At 41.2% G+C, this 23,606-nt stretch overlaps 1 protein-coding gene across 4 annotated transcripts in view; it reads left to right on the plus strand.

Annotated features, from left to right (window-relative positions):
- NKAIN2 (sodium/potassium transporting ATPase interacting 2) overlaps nucleotides 1-21,366 on the plus strand; it is a 562,917-nt gene extending 541,551 nt beyond the window's left edge. For 3 of the 4 annotated variants that reach the window (XM_072855778.1, XM_072855777.1, XM_072855779.1), the window contains 2 exons: nucleotides 12,839-12,920; nucleotides 18,377-21,366. In XM_072855778.1, the coding sequence (XP_072711879.1) occupies nucleotides 12,839-12,920; nucleotides 18,377-18,386 (92 nt within the window). In that variant the 3' untranslated portion in view covers nucleotides 18,387-21,366. The remainder of the gene's footprint in view (nucleotides 1-12,838; nucleotides 12,921-18,376) is intronic. The other variant, XR_012041465.1, reaches the window with a different exon arrangement.
- The last annotated feature ends 2,240 nt before the right edge of the window (nucleotides 21,367-23,606 follow it).

Consider the following 23,606-nt stretch of genomic DNA (forward strand, 5'->3'; position numbering starts at 1 on the left):
TTTTGCTCAGCTGCACTCTCCAATTTACAGCCTGTGGCTAAATTAGAAGCTTTTCCCATTTACTTGTTTCATTTAGTAGGGTGACTGCTACGTGAACTAAGTAAACCAAAGGGAGGGAAATGGGATGCCTTTGGCTGTCAGGATGCTGATGGAAGCATGGAGAGAGAGAAGCCTTTGAAATCCCATGGTACTGCCTCATCCTTGCCATCCTAAAGAGAGCTGTCTTGGAGAGCCACGGTGCCACCAGGAACGTTTAGGAAATTCCCGGAGATGCCCGTACAGCATCAACTTGCACATATCAATAGCTGGTTCCTGTGTCATTGTTTCCAGTCATGTCCTGTCTTGGAGGAGACCTTTCGCAGAGCAGAAGGCTGGCGTTGAGCATCTCGTTCTCAGCGGTGCAGAGCACAGGCACTCCGCATCCCACAAGGCATGCTCGCTGGTTAGAAAGCACAGGCTGAAAATGTCTGAGCTGCAGAGTGCGAGGCTGAAGCGCAGGGGGGAAAGCCTATGGCAGGAAGATATGACAACTGAAACCGTCTGCGTTTGAGAAGCAAATGGACCTGAGCGGTCCAAGGTGTCATAGGGCTTGGCAGACGTTACGCAGCCTGGTCTGTGATCATTTGGCACTGCACTGCAGAGAGAGAGACAAACTTAAAGCTCAGAGGAGGTGCAGTTTGTTTAAATAATAGCAAGTAATTAGTCTGAAGACAAAATCAGTGATGGCATTTTATAATTACAATTAATTTAAAGGTTAATTTCCTTTGGTGCTAAAATCTTATTTAAAACATTTACCAGGAAAGGAAATTAGGATGTTACTATCTAGATGCACAGAATGCTTCTGGGAATCCATGCCTATTATCAGTAGAAAATTAGGTTAGACTCAAAGTGGGAATTTCAATTCATTTTAGTGTATAATAGATGGTGGTCAGGGCCTTGAGTCAGAAAGGTTGCTTAGGGTAGACTGTACAATTTGCATTTTCTTTGTTTGTGGGATTAATTGCAAATGTTTCCAACAAAAGGGCTGGGTTTATACATGAACAAGCTTGACATGAAAAGAAAATTGGTTATGGATTGCTGCCTTCGTAACTAATGAAGTTGATGTTCAAGGAATCCCTAGGAGACAGGGCTGTGGTATATGGAAAATATATAAATAAAATCACATGGGGGAAAATGGTGGTGTTGCTGGCTCCATCTATGACAATTTCTCTTCTCCCTCACTGTCTTCCCTGCCACTCCCCTTGCATCCATCACCACCTCCTGTGGTGAATGTCAACCTCAAGTTTAAAAAATGTCTAAATAACATAATGTAGAGCTTGAAGGAAGTAACATTTCCATTCCAGCAGCTCATCACAATGGGATACTGCTTAATAAAATCAATGCATTGTAACAGCCAGGGGGATGTACTTACCTTGCATCATTTTTTTTTAACTATTCACCACCCATGTTTTATCTTTTCAAGAAAGACAAGTGGCAGAAGTATTGGAAAAGATCCGCACATGTGAAAAGGGAATGAAGAGTTAACATCTCTTACAAAGAAAGATACGTTTCATACCGAAACATTTTGAAAATATTACTTATCTTGTCATGAATTAATTGTTTCAGGAAAGGAACACAAAGACATCCAAATCCTGAAACAATGCCCCACATGGTTGCGTCAAACCGGTAGCAGAAATGAGGTAGTAACTAGTGACAGTTCTGACAACAAAAGCCATAGATGATTTGAAGAGATGCTCAGGTTGTTGCCACAGCTGAGTAGGATGTGGTCTTCCCAGCCATGGAAATGTTTTGACATTTAAAAAAAAACAAAACTCATATTCAAAATTAGGAAAAACCAGCAAAATCTGAGACTCTCCACAAGCTGAAAATTGCATGGAAAATGTTTTCAGGCAGACCGCTGTGTTTTGGTTTGATGCCAGTGAAAGACTTCGTTTTAATGTCAGTCCTGTATTGCTACTTTGGGCTGAATGTGGAGGGCAGGCTTTGGAGGCAGGCCTCCTGTGCTGTGCCCAGGGGAGCATCTCCTCCTTCGCCCTGATGGAGGGAGGGCAGCTCGGACCCCCTTGAGCACAGGCGGACGAGCAGCCAGCAGGCAGCCATGCAGGGCTACCGGCCCCCTTCCCCACCCTGGTTTCTTAACCTTGGAGGGCAGCTGGCTGCCTCCTCGGAGATTCAGCCAGAATGAGCGGGTGTAACAGAGCGGGTCCTGGCCAGCCAAGCTCAGTCTGGACTGAAGGACAGCAACATCTAGGAGAGGAGCGGTGATGAGCTACTGCAGGTGGTCTACACTTATTAACCATTTCCAGTGGCCCTGAAAAGGACACCTGTCCACAGCCTCTTAGTGTCTTCCCTGCTGAGACAGTCAAGATGAGCTCCTTGCAGTTTTCTACGTGCCTGAGACATAGCTTTGTACTAAATTATTTTTATCAGCATGCCTTCTGTTAAAGTTTTCCTTATTACTTTTCCTTTTAAATATCTAGATAGGTCTTCATTAGCATTGGATTGTTAACTTTCATAGATTTGGGCCTTAATTCTCCACTTTGTTGCACCTACTAATGAGTCTTATTCTAATTTATTAGTGTGATGGTCACACTTGGAGGACAGTGCCCCAGGTATTTTCTTTTTCCTCCTTTTTTCTTTTTTCCTCTCTTTATTGCTTGCCCCTAGCAATGATCTGGCTAAGAAGAATTTTTCCTAATGATTCATTTGATAACTTCTATGATAATTCAGTCTACCCCCCATTTTCTTTAATTCTTAGAATGATTTGTCAGTCAAAAACTTTCAGGGCTATATTTTTTTGCTCAGTACTCAAGCATGAAAATTTGAAAGCAAATGGCTATTATCCAGCAGCGTCCAGGTCTGTCCAGTTTAGAAAAATAATATATTCTTCAGATTAATAATGTTCTCATAGCTGAGTGGAGGTCTTTTACAGACTCTTTACTGAGCATTGGACAAGTCCCACTGCAAGCTTGGACAAGCCTTGCAAAGCCTTGCAGGGGTCAAGCAGCAGCCTGCCTGACCGCAACCCTATTTCCAGGTCTGTAAGCTTGACAGGTGGCTTGTTGCATTTATCAGCTACAAAAGGCAGTGCTGACCGTTTCAGTCCAGTATTTCTCATTACTGCAGCTATTCTCCAGCCATTTCCTCCTGGCCTATGGCTCTTGTTCTTGCCTGCCCTATATCTGGTCCCTGTTTCTGCCTTCAGCCACTGAAGCCTCGCTCGTGCCTCCCAGCCCTTGCTTGGTTACTCCTGGCTGCTTTCATCCTGGCTCCTTTCTGCTCAGCCATGACCCTGGTTCCCACCTCCCTGACACAGCTCCTGCTGCTGGCCAGCCCTGCCTTGCTGAGGCATTGCTCGAGAGCATAGTCTTCCTTGCCTCCTGCCCTGAGGCTCTGCCGCTGACCACCCCTTCTCCACCTGGCTGAGATGCTATTTAGCTTCTCTAATTTCTGGACCTTCAGCATCTTTCATGCTGGTGTTTTCTGCTGGGTACAACCATGAGCTGGGCTCACCTTGAATGCAATATCTGCATCCCTGGTTGGTCCTAATTATAGGGAGTATCAGGCTGAGGTCCCTATCAGTACCTCTGTAAGGGTGGTGACACCAGGTGCTGCTTATCAGATTTCACAAACCTGCATACTTCCCCAGTCCTACATCTTATCGCAGAAGGACTGATCAAAGAATTAGCCAGGGGATCAGCAGCAACAGAGACAGAAGATGACGCTGCAAGCCCTTATCCAACAAGAAATGTGATAAGAGGAGAAGAATCTGGAGGAAAAGACCCTGTGAAGCAAAAAATTACAGAATAATTTTAACTATTATGAAAGTAAACTGCATGGAAATAGCAGCAATGGGGCAGAATCTGAGCTGAGAAACTCCACCAAAATTTGTGTAGAGGTTTCCGTTTGCTGCTCCTGTGGACATCGTAGGGCTCAGAAATGCCATGAGGTTACAGTTTAAAAATCTGAGGTTTTAGTTTCACCTTGCAAATGGGTGAGCTAAGAGCACTCACAGGCAATTACTGGCTGTTTGGCAGAAATGCAGTTCATTCCACCGCAAGAACCAGATCAAGTATCCAAGTCCTTATGCCCTTTCTGAACCCTTCTGTGCCGGCAGGAAGGGCATAGCCTCACGTATTGGCAGATGCCCTCCTTCCCCCTGCTTTCCCAGGGCTTGGCTCCATCCTGTTTTGCAAGTCTAAATGACTGTGCACTCAGCACAAAGACCAATAACGTTTGGTTATCATTGTAAACAAACTTTATTGAGATTGTATTCAAGCAAACCTCCTCCTGTGTGCTATATTGTGGAACAGCCACCAGGCCATGCTCACAGCATAAAAAGGCAGCAGCATTAAAGTGTTTGGAAGTGTCTTCACCAAACAGCAAGGCTGGTAGCAGGATGCTGGCAAAGCTGCAGGAGCAAGGGTGTGCCCATATGTTCTTTTATATTTTTTCCCATATGTCATTTCCAAAGTTATTAAAACCAAGCCTAATTTTAGTCCCCTCCATTTTTCCTGAGTTTGGCCAGGTTTTAGCTACCAGCATTTGTGCACAGCTCTCTCTTGTCTCACATGCTCACTTCTGCACTTCTGCATTTGTGCCTCCAGTGATGTTATTAGCCGCAGTTTGTTTGCCATCTCTCCGCTCTCCCAGCTACTCGTGCAGTGGAGTGTCTTGCTGTGGTAGTGAAGCTTAATCACTGCACCTCCAAGGCCTGAGTCCAGGGGGCCAAGTCTTTGGCCTCTGGAGCCAGTGTACATAAGTTTAAGACCTCACGTGTCAGATGTAGCATATGTACACCACGTGCTCTCTCTCTGCTATACCACACAGGAAATATACTCCGTCATGACATGCATGTGCAAGAAGCATCCATATGCACATGCACATACACTTCCCTGGTCATTAGCACTTTTTCAATGGTACCATCTTTATCATGGGTGATAGTAAATTTTTAATCTTATTTTGTGCTTTAGATTCATGAATATATTTAAGGACTACCATGATGCCAAGCACTGTACAAACATGAATGCCAGCCCTTGGAGCTTCTTGGAGCTTGCAATCTATGTATTAGACAACAGGCAACTGGTGGGTACAAGCAGAAAGTGAGCACAAAGAAACTATGAGCAAATATTATTCACTGTGGTAGACAGGAATATAAGTGCATTGGCATCCTAATTATTGACAACAGAACAAAGAAGAGTTTTAGGGAAAATAATGAGACAGCTGTTTTTGAAGAAGTTCTTACAAGGAGAGAAAGTGTTTGGAAATTTTGCAAGTATGGAGGTCAAGCTGGGAGCATGGGGGCAGAATTTAGCTTTTAGAAATGGAAGGAGGAGAGATTAATGTGGAGTCTCCACAAAAAGCTTTAAATGTAAAAAGATTTAGCTTCTACTTGATGTAATTTGGAAGATGATATCAGTAGCAGGATGCAGAGAGGAGTAACCTAGCCAAAGAGGTGAGTCTTTGCAGCTTTCATCTCCTTAATTCCACATTTGGTGAGTTCAAAAAAAAGGAACAATTGTGGTGTTTGACACTGAGAGCCCTGGGTAAATGTTATAGCTGTGTCAACAGATAGAAAAGTCTTCCTCTTCAATATGCAAAAATAATCTTTGGAAATTAAATCGTGCACAGCCCAAACCAAAGTTGACATCTAACTTATATCGCCAAGTGACAGGCAGACTTGAGGATACAAGTGCCATCATTCATTATGAGAGGTAGCAGAGAAGGTTAGGGAGGAGCAACTAAGAGTTCTGGTTTCAGCCATGCTGAACTGGAATTGATGTTTAATTATCCATGGGTAAATATCACAGAGAGAAGCTGAGATTTTCCTTTGTATAGAAGGAGCAGAGTGAGCACAAGCCGGGTACTCCGTGACACCCCAGAGAGCTGACGATAGCAGAATTTGCACTTGCGAGTGAGACTACCCAGTTTACAGAAGGTGGAGAAAAATAAAAGGCAGAGGTTACTGCTCATGGGACTCCAGCAGCATGCTGGAGGGAGAACCATCAAGAAAGGAGATGAATGATGAGAGGAGGAAGGTGAGAACCTGCAGAAGAGAGTGGAGGCCAGTGAGGCAAAGGTTTCAGGTAGAAGAGAGCAGCAGCTGTGTGAAAGGTGGCTGGGTGACCATGGAGGGGACTGTGTGCGCTGAGTTACCAGTACCCAAATTTGGATAGGAAGAGGTGATCCGACTGCAGTTCCAGCTGTGTGCAAGGGACAGAACACAAGATGGGAGAAAGTCTTCTACAGAAATGGAGGAAAGTAGCCCCAGAAAGTGTTTGAAAACATCAGGGGAGAGAGAGAGAGAGAGAGAATGGAATAAGCAGGGATAATAGTGGGGTTGATTTTTGTACGAAAGGAATTTACATGTATTTGTATTGGGAGAGAAATGCAAAAAAAGAGATCAAGAGAAGAGTCTGTCACTAGGACAAGCAGAAGTTTTACAGGACAAAATTCCTGTGACTGTAGTAAAAGAGAAGGGGAAATGGACTGTAAAAGGAGGAGTGAAAGAGGCTGGCAAACTGAAGAAAGGAGGACTACTTTATCAGTTAGCTCATACAAGAAATAGGAGAGATGGTGTGGAGAGAAACAAATGGAGATGGGAGGAAGGAAGAGGTTGAGGATGTGATGGAGTTGTCTGGGATGGAACTAATAAAGCTGGAGGGCCCAAGCTGCTTCATCAGGGAGATGGACAAAGTGAAGGAGGAGAGGAGAAATCAGTGACAGAAGTCACCCTCATTACAGAATTACTACCAAAGACATTTTCACTTTTAAAGAAGGAACCACAGGCAGGAAGTGGATGTTGTGGTGCAGACAGGCTTGAGTGCCTACAGTGCATTCACCGCTGTGAGAGGCAGGACCTCATGCATCAAGGGTAGGGGAGAGATAATCAGCAAAACAAACAATAGTAGCAAAGGAACAAAGTAAGGAAATAGTAGCAATAGTAGCAAAGGATAGTAGCAAAGGAACGCCCAGCCAGCATGGGTTCAGGAAAGGCAGGTCCTGCTTCACCAACCTGATCTCATTATATGACAAGGTGACCCACTAAGTGGATGAGGGAAAGGCTGTGGATGCTGTCTATCTAGACTTCAGCAAAGCCTTTGACACGGTTTCCCACAGCATTCTCCTGGAGAACCTGGCTGCTCATGGCTTGGATGGGTGTACTCTTCGCTGGGTAAAGAACTGGCTGGATGGCCGGGCCCGAAGAGTGGTGGTGAATGGAGTTTACTCCAGTTGGCAGCCGGTCACAAGCGGTGTTCCCCAGGGCTCTGTGTTGGGGCCAGTTCTGTTTAATATCTTTATCAATAATCTAGATGAGGGGATCAAGTATACCCTCAGTAAGTTTGCAGATGACACCAAGTTGTGCAGGAGTGTTGATCTGCTTGACGGTAGGAAGGCTCTACAGAGGGACCTGCACAGGCTGGATCGATGGGCCGAGGCCAATTGTATAGGGTTCAACAAGGCCAAGTACAAGGTCCTGCACTTGGGTCACAACAACCCCATGCAACGCTACAGGCTTGGGGAAGAGTGGCTGGAAAGCTGCCAGGCAGAGAAGGACCTGGGGGTGTTGGTCAACAGCCGGCTGAATATGAGCTGGCAGTGTGCCCAGGTGGCCAAGAAAGCCAACAGCATCCTGGCTTGTATGAGGAATAGTGTGGCCAGCAGGAGTAGGGAAGTGATCGTGCCTCTGTACTTGGCACTGGTGAGGCCGCACCTCGAATACTGTGTTCAGTTTTGGGCCCCCCACTACAAGAGAGACATTGAGGTGCTGGAGCATGTCCAGAGAAGGACAACGAAGCTGGTGAAGGGTCTAGAGCAGAAGTCTTCTGAGGAGCGGCTGAGGGACCTGGGGTTGTTTAGCCTGGAGGAAAGGAGGCTGAGGGGAGACCTTATCGCTCTCTACAACTGCCTGAAAGGAGGTTGTAGAGAGGTGGGGGTCGGTCTCTTCTCCCAAGTAACAAGTGATAGGACAAGAGGAAATGGCCTCAAGTTGCACCAGGGGAGGTTTAGATTGGATATTAGGAAATTTTACTTCACTGAAAGGGTTATCAAGCATTGGAACAGGCTGCCCAGGGAAGTGGTGGAGTCACCATCCCTGGAGGTATTTCAAAGATGTTTGGATGAGGTGCTTAGGGACATGGTGTAGTGGTGGACTTGGTAGTGTTAGGTTTACGGTTGGACTCGATGATCTTAAAGGTCTTTTCCAACCTATATGATTCTGTGATTCTGTAAGGAGAGGGTTTGAAAGCAGTCAAGAAGTCATGCATACTGCAGGTCACAGGTTGGCCAAGCACATGGCTGTTTCCCAACCTTTCCCTTTCCTTTTCTTTGCAGATAAAGCCAGTCATCTCCCTCCCCATTCCTAAACTCTATATCCTTTCATATCTAGTCTGCACTGATTTTTGCATACCTACTAATATGCAAGGAAGGCCATAGCGTTAGTCATGTTTCTATACACATATGCCCTAAATGACACTTTGGGTCAGATCCTAAGCTAATGTAAATTATCATTGCTTCAGTGAAGTCACTGAAGCTATAAATATATATATTAGCTGTGGACCTGAATCTTTATGCTTTTGCACTTATATCTTAAAGAAGAAAATTTCTATAAGGCAAATAGTGTCTAGTCTTCTGGTTTCTATATAGTATCTTTCCTTTTGCTTTCTACAGGAAGATGTTATTGCTTTTATTCCACAGTTTCCTTTCTCTTTGTCCGTCTGCTGATTTCATCAGTTTCATTGTTTCTCGCTGCTAGTTTTCTAGAGAGTCCCTTCTCCCATATGCACAACCATGCTAATGGGGTCTTTTTTGTGCATCCCAATTTAACGGTCCCTCTATACACCACAAACTTCCAGAAATTAAAAATGAGAAACCCTCTCATCCTGTCCTGATATACAATGGAGACAGTGGGGACTGGGACTGTGAGCAAAGGCTGAAACTTCACATCTCTGTGAGTACTTGGTAATAGAAAATATGTCCCTATTTTGAGCCGTATGTCCTGTTTGTGTTACAGTTGTAACAACAGTCATATGCCTGACAAGCCCCTTAACACCAGTAAAGGAAGAAAACACTCTGGCTGAATTTCTTGTAACACATTTCACAAATAAATAGTGCTGTTATTATCCTGTTCAAGTCCAGCCAGGAAAATAAGCATCTCAGCACCCAGTATTTCAAAGGAATGGGATTCTGTGTTTGTTTGTATATGTACGTGTGCTTTTACTAAAGCAAAACATGGCAAAAGAGCCACTTCTGATAACAGTGACATGTAAGATGAATGTAAAATAGAACAGTCAAAAATGTGTTTGATGGATGAGGTTAAGGATGGAAGCCTCTGTAGCGATTCAGCTAATGAGCCTTGTTTTATTCATCTCATGTTACTGCTGCCAGGAATGTATCAGTCGTACAACACTTTTAGTGACCTTTCAGGCACAGCCAGGATAAAATGCCTGCAGAAAGGGCAGCATTTTGCATGCTTTAAGAAACTAGCTCAGAGTCTACAGGGAGCTTTTAGCACAGTTTGGACACCGCAGGCTTTGCAGTGCTGAGAAACTGCCATCTTCAAGAAAACTTGCTACAAAGAAATTACTGAAGTCATTTTGTATTGGAGTTCACTTTCTATTACGTACTTTTTATCCCTTGCAAAGTTTGTTGTTGTGTGTAAGAAGCCATTGTATGTCTACAACAAGGTCGCAATAATATCCTCTGCCCTACCATCATTTGGTTACACACGTGGGAACTTCCACTGTCAGCTGAACGCAGAAATGTCTCTGCAAGCATGCCTTGTTTGTCACTTGACAATCTGGCTTGTTAACACACTGTGTTTACTATGTGCAACAGGGCAAAGACACAATGCATGCAGAGATATTTGTCATGCTTCTTTCCCTCATGCCCACACAAACTCGTTTTACTCAAAGAAATCTGTTTCTTAACACGTTGGTTTAGCTTTCTGAAAACAATCCTAAAATCACTCTTAAGACCTTTTGCCCCACGACTGCAAAACAGAGTATCTATGCCTGCAGCCCTCTAATAATGTTTCACTGGTTGCTTGAAGAGTCTTGGGAAGTACACAAGAAATGCAAAGCTGGACAAATGCATATAAGCAACATCCATAAAGTGACATGGGTTGACACCAGTGAGACACTCAGTCCAACACAAGTATTTTCTGACTTGTGTTGTCAGAGGTCAAGAGTAAGAAAAAAAGGAAAACTGGGCAAAAGAACAACAAACCATAGCTACAGCAAGGACATGTCTGTTCTTTTTGCTGCAATCTTTGTATTTGAATAAGAGGGGTTTTATTTCCCCCCAGCCTAGCACTTCACTCAACAAAATTCCTATAGTGAATTCTTCACCCTGTGCCTATAAACTTAGTATGCTTCCAAAGACATGATCACGTGGTAATAAAGTTATTCTGATGCTTACAGACAGTGAGTAAGTAGGAAGCAACAAATGGCATTTGTCTTGATTTTAGCAAGATTTTGACCCTATGAAAGGTTTGTAAGCAGGCCAGGGAAGCACTGTCCAGATGCAGTCATCATAGGTTGTGTGCAGAATTGTTTAAAACTCTATTTGAAATTTAGTTATCAACCAGCTGGGGTGACATTTCAGATGGGATCCCACTGGGACCTCAGCTAGGGAAATAATTCTCTTCATTATTTTTGTTAACAGCAAGGATGATAGAGGAGAGAACATTTGTAAAAATTTCAGATGTAACCAGACTGGGAGGGATACAAGCACTTGTGAAGATAGGATTAGAAGTCAAAATGATCTTGAGAAGTGGCTTGAAATCAAGACGATGAAATTCAATACAAACAAGTGCAAAAGAACTCCTGTGGGGAAGAATCAATCAAATGTCTTCAGATAAAATATGGACTACTTGGCTAGACTACAGTTAGTGTCAAAACATAAAAATAAAGATCTGGTTATTAAGTGTTTGTATGATGCTGTTGAAAAAAGAAGGGAAAAAAAAAACCAACAAAAAACCCACCATGTTATTCCAGCTAATGTACAGAAGACCTACATGGCATTTGTTCCAGTAAGTCCTGATTTGTGCACCACACTGTAAGAAAAACATAAGCAGACTGAAGAAGGATCTTTAGGCTTGGAAATTTAGAGACTTGGAAAACATGGGCCACAAGAAAAATTTGAAAGAACTAGGTATGCTTAAATCTGGAAAAGATTAATAGCACGAAAATACTTTTTGAAAATGCTTAAAAGTAGTTATAAAAGAAAAAAAAAAGGCTCATTTGTCTTCATATCCATAGGGAGAAAAGTCCAAAATGTAGAAAATTAGTTAATTTGCAGGAAATTACATTTAGATAAGACATTAGGAAGTTAGGTGCAGGGAAAGGCAACACAGAGAGATTATAGAACCTCCTTCATTAGAGATGTCGGGGATTAATTTAGTAAAACATCATTCTGAGATAGGAGTATACCTAATGTTGCCACAGAGCACAGAATCAGCTAAATTATTTCTGCAGGGGCCATTCTTGCCAGGGAAGAAGGTGAATTACAGGTTCAACATGTCTGTGGTTGCAATGGAGACATACTGTACAGGTCCAGTCTAGTCTTTTGGTGAATCTTTGCTTGCAAGGTAAATGATGGACAGAGGGGTACAAGAATTTGATTTTGTAACATGTCTGGAATGCGTGTGACTGCATTGATAAGTATGGCACACATTGAGGGGTACCTTGGTATAAAACAACCTCATAAATGCAAGTTTTAAGGACTCCAACCATTGTGAAAGTTCTCAAACCAAGGGTTATAAATTTACATTTTGTGATTTTTATGTGAATGTTACTGCATTTTAGATCCACAAGCAGCTATCCTCTATGAAAGAACCATTTGGGGTTTTTTTTTTTTGCTTTTAATGTACGCAGAGCCAGTCTGCCAGTAGCAGTGCCCAGACCTGTGCAAAACACACTTCCATAACTGAACTCTTTAGCCCTTTTCTGTCAAAGTCAAGTCAAATTCACATCTGCTATGTACGAGACAGTATTTCAGGAATGAGAGCTGCCCACAAATAACCCGCAAAAGCCAATAGTTGGGTCTCCTGGTGCAAAGGAAGCAAAGGGTGCGCTTTTACCTGTGTAAAGAAACTGTTATAGCAGAAAAACAGGGGTCTCGGGCTCAGATGAGATTGAATTGCCCTGGAAATTGTTTAAAATAAACATGAGAAGACCATCCGGAACTGGCAGTCGTGTGAATTAATAAATAACTCCCACCCTACAACCTTCCTGCAGACCCCCAGCACCATGAGAGAAACACTGGTTTCCTTAGATCTGTGAAGCTCATCTCTGAAGCTCAGATAAATTGTTCCTACCCTCTGTGCATTTCAACCCAAATGTCAAAGCAAGGAATCAGAGAAACTTCTGTCTCTCAGAGTCAGATCAATGTGCTCTCTCCTCTACATCACTGAACCACAGTATGACAGCAAGGCAGACACAATAATCACAGTCAGAAGCAATGCATTCATACCAATAAGTAAATCGTTTCCAGCATTTGTAACATCTGAATAACAGGTTGTTTTGTACACCAGTGAGGTGGTCTACCTGAAAAATGGGGATGTGTGGCTATTTCTGATAGACAGATGGCTGTTATAAATCCCTCTTTGTCTTGCTGTGATTTTAAAATTAATTTGATTTTAAAATTTAAAAGGGAACTTTGCCTTTCTCTATTTTTTTTTACCCTTTTTCTGCATCTCCACAATTAGCGGGTCCAATTTTAACAGATTATTAGGTGGTCTATCAAAAGTAATCTGTGTGCTGGGTGGTTCTTGAATGATAGTGCCTATCACTTCTGAAAAGCTATTGCTAATGAAAGCAATTTTCCCCCCTTTCAGTTGATTTCATAGGTGGATTTGACTCCTACGGCTATCAAGGTCCACAGAAGACATCTCATTTACAGCTACAGCCCATGTACATGTAAGTACTTAACTTCTGAGATATTCTGCAGAGTGGCAGGCTGATATTAAAGGATCATTAAGCTGAAAGATGACGTGAGTTAAAAATTCAGAATAGGCAGAAGCCTTTTTCGAGAGACTGAATTCATGCCACATTTAAGCACCAACATTACTCTTCTGTTTAATAATAATGATTTCTTATGGCAGGATAAAATGTGTCACAGTTGTTTAAATAACACCCAGCTCTCACCTGATTTTCCCTTATTTTCATTCAAGTAGTTTCCACTCAAGGCAATGAGAATTCAGTTTAGTAAAAAAATAGTCAAATCTGACAAAACTTGGTTGCAAAAAAGTGGTTTTTATTAAATTTTATCAAAAGTTCAGCAACTTGCTAATTTAGTGGATGCATTTAGCATTTGTCTTACCAGCACATCTATTCACTAAGGCACCTCTGTACCTCATTTCCAGTCTCCACATTAAAAAAAAAAAAAAAAGTAACAACTTACAGCTTTTAAAACCAGTTTGCATAGAAGACAGTATTCTACCTAACCAGTGAGAGTGACAATTCCATCCACTGCCTAGAAGTGCAGCCTGATATATATGGGGATTGAATGGGTAATCAAATCTCAGCACATACACACAACAGGAGTACATTCACACTAGAGCTAACACCCAACAATAGACCAGTCCAGGAATAATAATCTCCAAATATTTCTTCTACTGATGCCAACTGCAATTCAGAACAGTCCTGACTGCCCAGATAAATCTTACCTCACTGCTGCAGCCTTTTGAAATGTTTTTTATTTACCACCACTGGCCTACACTGTAAAAGCACAGCACAGAACAGCTCACAAAGGGGCAACATTTACTTCTTTCCTTTGTTCCTCTTCTGAACACTTCTTTTGAGGGAAAGAATGGAATACAGGCAAAGAATATCCATCCCAACATACACTTCCATTCACCCTTGAATGTAATTTCATTTATTCTGATTAGTGGAAGCAAGTCTGCTAATGGATTAGTGGATTTTTGCATGGAACTGGCATTTACTCCTTTATCAGTGGTACAATGAATTCTGTGGTAGTGTTTAGGATTGGGCCCTTTCGGAGCTTTGCTAGGAGCTTTTTAATAATCTCAAATTACAATAGTGCATATCTCCAATGCCATCTTAACTTCAGCTTCCCATCTGTCTGTGCTCAAGTAAAGATTTTTCACCTGCACTTTTGGCACAGTGCTGTGTATTTAGAAAATGTTATTTCCTTCCTAGTATTATGTGTGGCTCATAGGTACTTAGAACAATTCTAATCCTATTTCTTTCTCAGTATACCATACCTTGTCATCAACATATGGAGCCCTCTGGCTGAGATATTATCCCATTCTCTTCATGCTCTCAGTGTTTCTTCCAGAACAGCAGATTGCATTTACTGAGCATCTTCATACTGACTGGAAAGAAAGCTATATCTGTGGAAAAAAAGAAGGCAATATTTTTAAGCTTGTAGCTGAGACAAAGAGATATCTGATTAATCCGTGTAAACTATGTTCCACCTTATTTCAATGCTGCATTCTCACTGGAGTATAGGTGATTTCGCTGTCTTAACTGAGAGACAGAAATGAGTATGTAAGCTGACGTTTTGTCCAATCAACCCACAAAAGTATTGCCATGTCTCAGCCACTGTCAAACAAAGACACTTCATGTTTCCCGCTGACTGTATAGTATGTGACAAGGTTCTCTAGAATTGCTACAGTCTGTTCTTAAGAGGCTTTTACAGCATTTAGTAATACCTTTCTGTTGTTTACAGCTGAGGTGCACCAGGAACATATGCATATGTATTCACTCTGCAGTTGTTCTGTAAATGTAGGCAGACCACTAGGTAGCGGAGTGACAAATTCGAATGTCAAATTAATCAAGCCATGGTTTGATCTGCTTGTAGCACTATTTACAGCAATATTACATACTGCAAATCAAAACACACTGATATGATAACAGCAGGCCATACTCAATGTTTTAAAGCTTTATTTATTGGGAGGAAGGGTTTGGTTCCCTAGGGATCTACTTCACCAAAGAACATCAGTGTTAGCCTCCATAGTATTCAAGAAGAAAAAAAAAAAAATACAGGACTTTACATTACTCTCTGGCCAATGTCACCTGCACGTTACAATGCTCAGCATCTCTAGGGGATGAGTAAAAAATAAGAATAATTTACCATAGAAAGGCAGAAGATAGGATAGGATAGGATAGGATAGGATAGGATAGGATAGGATAGGATAGGATAGGATAAGATAGAATAGAATAGAATAGAATAGAATAGAATAGAATAGAATAGAATAGAATAGAATAGAATAGACCTTCTGCTTTATGGAGTCCATCGCCATACTCTCACCACTGTCCAAGGAATAATCATATCCATCCAGGATACAACTATACCCATACATACCCATATAGCTGTATTCATATAACTATTTTCATAACTTCTACAAAATGTCTTTGAATCCATAGGCAGTGGAGGATATATTAAGCATCATCCTGCCTAATTCCTGCCAAAGATCAAGAAAATATAAAGATAGCTACTTGCCACCTCTGCGTCCTCTACTATTCAGGCTCACATTGGGTGCAACTGATGTGGAGCTCTGGGTTTATGAGACATATAGGAGACAGTTGCCTTTAAATCATCTGGTTACTAGGTATTTCCTAAAGCACAATAGCACCTCTTTTTGTTGTCTATGGTGTCGTAGTACCTAAAGGTGTGCTAGGCATGCTACGAAAGTGGAGGAGAACATACGGCCTCATCTTTGAAGAGCTTACCAAAACAGTATCAGCTTCTAATGGTAGTACAGATTGTGACAAAATGCAAATTTCAACATGTATTTCAGTAATAAGCACAGAGAACCTCCCATATATTTGCCAGATCGACTCATATACAGAAATAGTACAAATCTTAAAGACTTATGGAGTTGTGTGGTAGCTCTCAGTCATCATCCATATACTGCTTGCTGACATGAATTGATTTAGTGGGTTGTGATGACAGAATTCCATCAACACAAACTTTTATTTCAATTCAAGCCAGACAGATTTACATCCAAGTGATTTAAATCAATTTTAACTGTTTTATACACACACAGTTTAATTATTATCCTGAAGGAATGCTGGGTTTAGTAATTGCTAACTGTTAAGACACACTGTTTTGCAACCAGTTTCCTCCTGTGTGCTAAAGTTAGCACTTCATTTTGTTAATTTGGAGGTTATACTGAACCTACACAAACTTACACATACGATTAAATAATTATACTGATTTATTCAGGCTCCTCATGTTTACACTTTTATTGTGTCAAGACTTTTTTAACTAAAGAACTATTACTTTTTATTTGTGATATCACTCAAGCTCTACTTATAAGAACATTCAAACTAATTTTAGATGCACCCAGTACATTTGTGTGGAATATCCTCAGTTATGCAAAACTACCATAAATGAACAGGATACTTAAGAAAAAAATCTTGATTTATGAAAAGGAAGCGTTATCTGTAGATAGTGAATTGAGGTGACTATCTCTGACTACTGTTTCCTTAAATAGTGTAGAATTATTAGATTCAGGCTCACTTTGTTTCTTTTCTCTATATTTTAGGCTTTGAATTCCAATCACAACTCTCCTTATCATCTCTCCCAATTTCACGTTTAATTTAAAGGAGCTTATTTTTTAAAGAGAAAAATATATTCAATTTAAAATTATGTTTTAAATAAAACACTGGTGTTTTAGGGGAGAATTCTTATCATGACATTTATCTACCTGTTATAAATGGCTTTTTTTATTATTTAAGTGCCAACAGCGTGCTCTATGCTGTACAAGCCAAGAAGCCTACACAGTCCCTTCAAAACGAATATGCTTTTTGAACAGAACAGGACAGAACCGGTGCTCATGTACTTCCTTGCAGTGTGGCTACAGCTGATGTCCTAAACAGCACCTTCCTGGCATTCTGTGCTGGAGATGCCAGTGCTTATTGCCAGACCATGGGACAACAACACAATAAGATGGTGGAAATCAATTGTCAAGAGAAAATTCTGCTCTTGGGAGGTGATCGAGGAAGGTGACTAAACACGGCACTGATTCTGATGCACATGAAAAGACACAGTTATAGTTGTGGAACAAGACTGCACTGCATGATCACTGCTCTAAAAACAGAAGGAAGGAGGGAGGGGAGACAGATTTTTCTTTATGTTTTTCACAATAAACTTGTTTGCTCAAGAAAGGAAGAAGTGAAGCAAAAAAAAAGCATGCATGTCTGATGCTGATGCCTAATGCACTGAAGAAATTGCTCAAAAGCAGTTCAGCCCTGAAGTGAAGCTCGCTTTCCTCGTATTCTGTGAAGTCTGAGAATCTTTGCATTATATATATATATACAAACACACATACTATATATGCACAGAAACACATACACACACCTATGTGCACACAGACCCCTGTATATATATGTGTGTGTAAATATATATATATATATATATGTATACACTCACTTATGTGTATCGTTACACAGGACTAATGGTAGGCATTGCTTTTCACTAGAGGGCACTTACGATAGTTTCTGGCTAATAGGATCCTACCTTGCACCAAATGTTAGAGGGAATTTGAGTCAATACCTCAGGGACAGAAGGGTGTAGGAGGGGTTAATGTATTTGCCTTACTACCTGGTCCCATATTTTCTCTCTGTTGTATTTACATATGCATTATGCTGGCCATGGTCTCCTAGCCTAAAGCTGTAGGTATTTGTCTAGATAATTTCTCATACTGAAGGTACCTACTATTCACTTGAAGTATAAGCGAAACAGAAGCAAGACACAAAAAAATAGCACCTAAAGTATAACCACCGTGATACTCAGCAAGTTCATGCAGTACAAATCTGCTGTGTTATTATCTCCTCACGTTTGTGGGATTCAGACATTTTCAGCAATGTTTCATTTAAATAAGCTACCAGCTAAGCCTTGTCTAGCAACCAACAGCATCTCGTCTGTTTTAGACTGAAAGCTGGAGTTACAAAACATGGGTTTGGGACAGGACTCTGCAGGTGTACGGGGCTGTGACACTCGCACATGCACTCTGCTTTGCAAGTCAGCCTTGGGCGACTTTCCCAGGCACCTTCGATTCAGTCCTTCTGTCCTCATACTGCATCACTTCTTGCTTTTACAAAGACAGCTACATTTCTGATGGATTATTATAGGTCAGGTCATCTTCCAGTTGATGTCTGAATATATAGTTAAGACTATAATTAAATAACACTCCTGCCTAGAATGGTTTAGAAAACCTGTGCTGACTTCTCTGACGGTGTTCCAGAGAGATCACCTGAGCAAACACCTTGCCTTTCTGTCCTCTTCATCCCATGCACAGCTGAACTGTTACTGGTTGGTCGATTACACTTGCTTGCAAAAGGGCACCGGAGCAGCAGGTATATCATGGATTATACGTATTTTTCTTTTTCTGTCTTTCTTCTAGGTCAAAGTAAACATGGGGACTTCTCAACGTGGGCTGGAGGACCTGTCAAAGAAACTTTCAGGATGGCCCCCTGGTTCTTCAAAGAGCAAAAAAAATCCAGGTTTTGTGCTAAAAAAAAAAACCCAAACACCAAAATAAAAAGCTGATTGAACAGTGAGACAAAAAACAGACACCTTCAGCCCCTCTTTCTAACAGGTACTAAGGGAGATGTCCCGGACCCCCACCTTGGACCTCCTGCCTCCCAGCACCAGACGGCCAGAGCAGAGGCGTTGGTGCCATCTTCTGGCTCTTCTCTACCCCGGCCACCGCCAGCATGGCCCATCTGGATTAAGACATGAACCCAGCCAACTCGGTGCTCTCAGAGCCCTATCCTCACTCCTGGCCATGTCGAGTTTCCTTAGTCAACACAGCACTAAAAATACCAGGACGACCTTGCAGCAGAAGTCAATAGACAGCACGTTGTTTGCCCTGAAGGCTGTACAGTTCATACTTGCCTTAACCCAACTGCGTTGCACATCAGAGAAACTCAGTGCAAGCTTTCTGAAGTAACGTCCTTTAGGCTCAACATGCTGCTGTTAATTCTGAACGATTTCTAAGTCAGTGGTTTTCTTTTGTTTGGTCTTGTTTTGTGTTCATGTCAGGGAATAAGGCTCTGTTGCTCCATAGCTCCAGAGCAACTGAGTAGAAAACTGCCAGCTGTCTGAGAAGTGCTTTACTTTTGAGGCTCCACAGTGGTCAAGAAACAAACACTTTATAATGGTTAAAAAAAAAAAAAAAGGAAATGAGACCTTTTGGGGGTTGGGGTGGGGAAAAGGGTAACATAGACTAATAATTGAACCTACTGGAAATAAGCAGCAGAAACAGTGCTTCTTAATCCCGCTGTTTTTATTTATCGCACTGTAGGTGCTTTTATAGCTATCTCTAAATGTCTTTTACTAACTACAGAGACATCCGCAGATTTCTATCGACAAAGGCCAACTGAATATGTACTAGCTACGTTTACTCTTTTATATCTAATTTCAACTGAAAATTCTCTGTAAGTGAGCTTTTTTTTCTAATTGCACCATAAGGGATCCATATATTTTATTTTTTGGTTTCAGTTGGGGAGGGCGGGGAGGGACTAGTTGAGTTGAAGAAATATTGGAGACCTTTTTGTGGTATATTTGGGGGATCTGTTGTGTGTTAGAATGTGTATTTTATCTTCCTGTATTATTGTGGCTGAAAAAAAAACTGTGCTGTTACGTAGTTGGCAACAAGATGCCTTTGGGAATTTTGCTAGTAGGTCAATGTGTATATGAAATACTCTGAACTCCTAGGAACATATGTTTTGTTCTACATCTGATCTGTATTTTCAAGCACTTAGGTGGCTTTCATTAGGAAAAACCCAATATTTTGCTCAGGCTTTTCAGAAACTTGGATTGTCATTGTTTCTTTGCTCAGACCTTGCATAGGCAAACACACGCACCTACCACACCTGAGATGACCACATAGCTTTTGAGGGCAAGAGGGAAGGTCAGCGCTTGGAAAGGCTCGAGCTGCCCCCAAGCAACTCCCTTTTCCTTGCTGGCCAAACCATCATACCTGCACGGCTCCCGAGCTCCCACGGCCTGTGCGCTCACGCCACTCATCCATCCCTGTACAAACCAGTGCCCTTTGCTGTGTCTGCATGGATGTACGGTGTCACAAGCAACAGCTCTGGACAATGACAGAGGAACAGGCGTTCACCAGTGAAAACAAGATACGGGACATGTTCAGGAACTATACCTGCATTTATTCAGTGAGATTTTTTTATATATATATATATATGTAAGTGTGTGTGTGTGTGTATGTCTATGTATATAAAATACACAGGAATAACTATTGACAGGGGCTGCACAACCCAGGAAGCATCTGATGCAGGGGGCCCAGGGCTCCAGCCCCAGATCCTGCTAGGAATTTCCTGCATGAATTAGGCATGTCCCCTAGGCCTGATCCCATAAAGCATTCATTGCTGATTTGGCTATCAAATCTAAATTTTCAGACTTGGGTACCTGAAATTCTGAGATCATTCTGGGTAGAGCCGCTTTTCACCCCCTGGAAAATCATGCAACTTCCAAGTGCCAGGCTGAAATTTCCCATAGCTTGAAAAATTTTGAAGGTTTCTACTTTTATGTAGTATTATATATAGCAGATGTATAGTATTAAACACAATGTAGAGGTTTAAATGGAATGAAAATGTCATGGCAGGGTATTTTAGCTTTCCCTGTGTACCAGTTAATCAAAATCATATTTCTATAAAAATCATTTTTTAACGTGAAAAGAAACCAGTTTAGGCACCTAAGCAGCAATCCAATTTTCAGAAGATAATTTTTCATACCTTTCAGTGATTTCCCTTGGAACGGTGACTACTGGTAGTTAGCAGTTTTAGAATTCAGACAATTTAATGGTCTACACGTAGCTTTTAGGCCTGATTGTAATTTAGAAAATTTGGGCCTTAATTTCTCTGTGTCTTCGTCTTCCCATCTATAAAAAGGGAATAATATGTGCCTCACAGGCTTTTTGTGAGGTCTGAATTGTTAATGTTTGTAAAGTGCTTAGGAAATAGGAAGCACGTCTAACTATTATGGATTGCAATATAAATGTGTATTCATATATTACATATAGAGTAGATATACACACACTCACATACACACAGTATACATATATATACACATACATACCTATATAAAGTTGGTATTCATAACCCTGCTTAAGTTGCAGTTAGAGCACCACCATTAAAAAGAAATTAGGACTGTTGACTACTAAACTAAATGATTAGTGGACAGATCTCTTCTGGAAGCAGTTTAGAGCACAGTACTGTGAGAATATCTGGATGACATTTTTGATTTGTACAGCTGTATCCTCCTCAAAATCCAGTAAAGAATGTTATTTTTCTAGGCTGGGCTTTTGTTATAAACTTAAATATTCAGAAGGCAAGAGATACAATCCAAATGTGTCTTTTTTTCTTTTCTTTTTGGCATTTGTTAATTCTGAATGTATTTTTAACAAAAGTGATTTTTTTGACTTACTAGTGTAATTTGCATTTAAAAAAAATAAATGGAAAAAATATAGGTTTCCAAGCTATTCATGCCCCCCTGCTGCTATTCACAACGTACAGAAAACTTAGAATTACTGTTCCCAGCTGAGCAACAATGCAGGATAAAGAATCCTATTACATTTACATGATGACAATCCCAATCTGTGCAGTGCATGGATGTGACAGCACTGAATAGAAATTGCCAGGTCATGACACCATTTTAACTCTGTCATAGGTAGCAGGTATTTTGATTATCGCTGACACTAAAAGGTTTCTTTTACAAGGCTGACTGCAATAGACTCTTCATTTAGAAAACAAGGGGGGGGTTGCCCACTTATCAGGAATTTTAAGCCTGATGATAGGTTTACAGTTGCCAACAGTGTTAAGTATTGCAAAAATAATCCGTGTTAAGAGGGAGCTATGTAACATGGATAATTCCACTGCATTAATTTTCTTTTATATGCTGTTCATTGTCCCTACATTGAAATGATGAAATCCTGTCTTAGGCAACGTCTTTATAGAGCTCACATACATTGACAGCTGGCCTGAGGTCATTTAATAAAAGCAGAGCAGAATGGTATACATTTCAAGATACTCGGTCATGCTCTTCTAAGACTATTCCTTAGAAAGAGAGTTCATTAATTATTGTCATTAGGATTTTTTATGCCATAATTATAGTGCAAATGATACTTTTCAATCAGGTAAGAAGAAACAGTTTGTGCTCCACTTGCTTAATTTAAGTACTGGTTGCAATACTCAGCTGCCGTACAGCATTTTGACAAAGGCTAGTGCAGTATGTATTGATCCCTGGATGTCTCTGGATAGGAGTGGCTATTAACTCAGTGTCTGAAGGTTTTGATCACTTGCACTCTCACCCTCCATTTGAGCACACAGAGAGTATGCAAAGCAAAACTCCATACACCGTGAATCCTTCCAGCTTGTAATATTTTTATTTCCAGTCCTCTGTTTTCTTTTTCAATGCAATTACTCAGAGGATGAGGATTTTTCTCAGAAAGATGGAAAGCCTCATGAATAGTCTATGTATATGTATTGCTTGCTTGCTTTCTACTGATGAGTCTCTTCAACATAGCTGAGATGAAATTGATAGACATTTTGAGTTTGTTTTCTAGCTAATCTGAATCTGGCTTCTTCCCAGCACATGTGGATTGGCAACAGACACTAAAGGTGAGACAGGTTTTATTAAGAACCGATGCATAGAAATACCACACAGAGCACTGTGTCCACTGCTCCTTGGAGAAAGACGTAGACAGTTGTTATGCTAATCAGCCTGCTCCAAGCTATGTGCAATGTTAAATGTAATTACCATGCATAAAAGAAACTGCCCTTTAGACTGCAGTTATTCATCACACAACACAGAATGAGTCAGTAAAAGATGTTTCCTTCCTGTAGTCACTAATACGCTTCATCCCCAGTCATGGACTGGAGAAATCACATCTGTTTGATCTCATGTCCTGACAAGTGCCTCTGTTCAGACTTTCACCAAGAGGGGCAACCGCAGCCAGTTGGAGTTGTGACCTTTGCATAGCTGAGTGGGATAGAAAGAAAGATATTGTACCAAATGCGGAGTTTTAAGTAGCATCATACATGCCTTTGTTGTGCATCTCTCTCCATAAGTACAAAAGAAGGGTCTTTTAAAATGCAGTTTTCCTTTATCTCTCAGAAACCAAGGCAGATAATGTCTTTTACAAGCATCTTCCAAATCCTGCCAAGAGCACTCAAGAGTTTTTTCATCAGGTCCTATCAAAACACTATCTTTTCTGCTCTCTGTTGAGTAAAAGACTTAGCTCTTGGGACTTCCAAAAGCCTTGGGATTATTATTTTGGGTAGATAGGAGCACTGTGAAACCTGAGAATTAAAAAAATTGTTTGTGGTCAGCTTTGATTCAAAATTAAATCTCCTGTACAAAAGCCACACTTCTGCATCCATCAGTGGCAGAGGATCTTTGCTGCCTTCTGTCACCTAACCACTTCCCTAGCCTTGCCTTCATCCTGCTGGCAAATAAGTTATATGGAGCTAAATGTGAAGAAGCACGTTCATATTCAGCTTGTGCTCTTCAACAGTCTTCTGTTCTGCCACCCAGAATGCTATTTTGTACATACTTAATTTCTTTCTCCCTGTCACCATCTTCTTGTCCCATTCTCATTCTCCCCCTCT

This window comes from Ciconia boyciana, chromosome 3 (assembly GCF_034638445.1).
Source record: "Ciconia boyciana chromosome 3, ASM3463844v1, whole genome shotgun sequence".
Lineage (NCBI taxonomy): Eukaryota > Metazoa > Chordata > Aves > Ciconiiformes > Ciconiidae > Ciconia > Ciconia boyciana.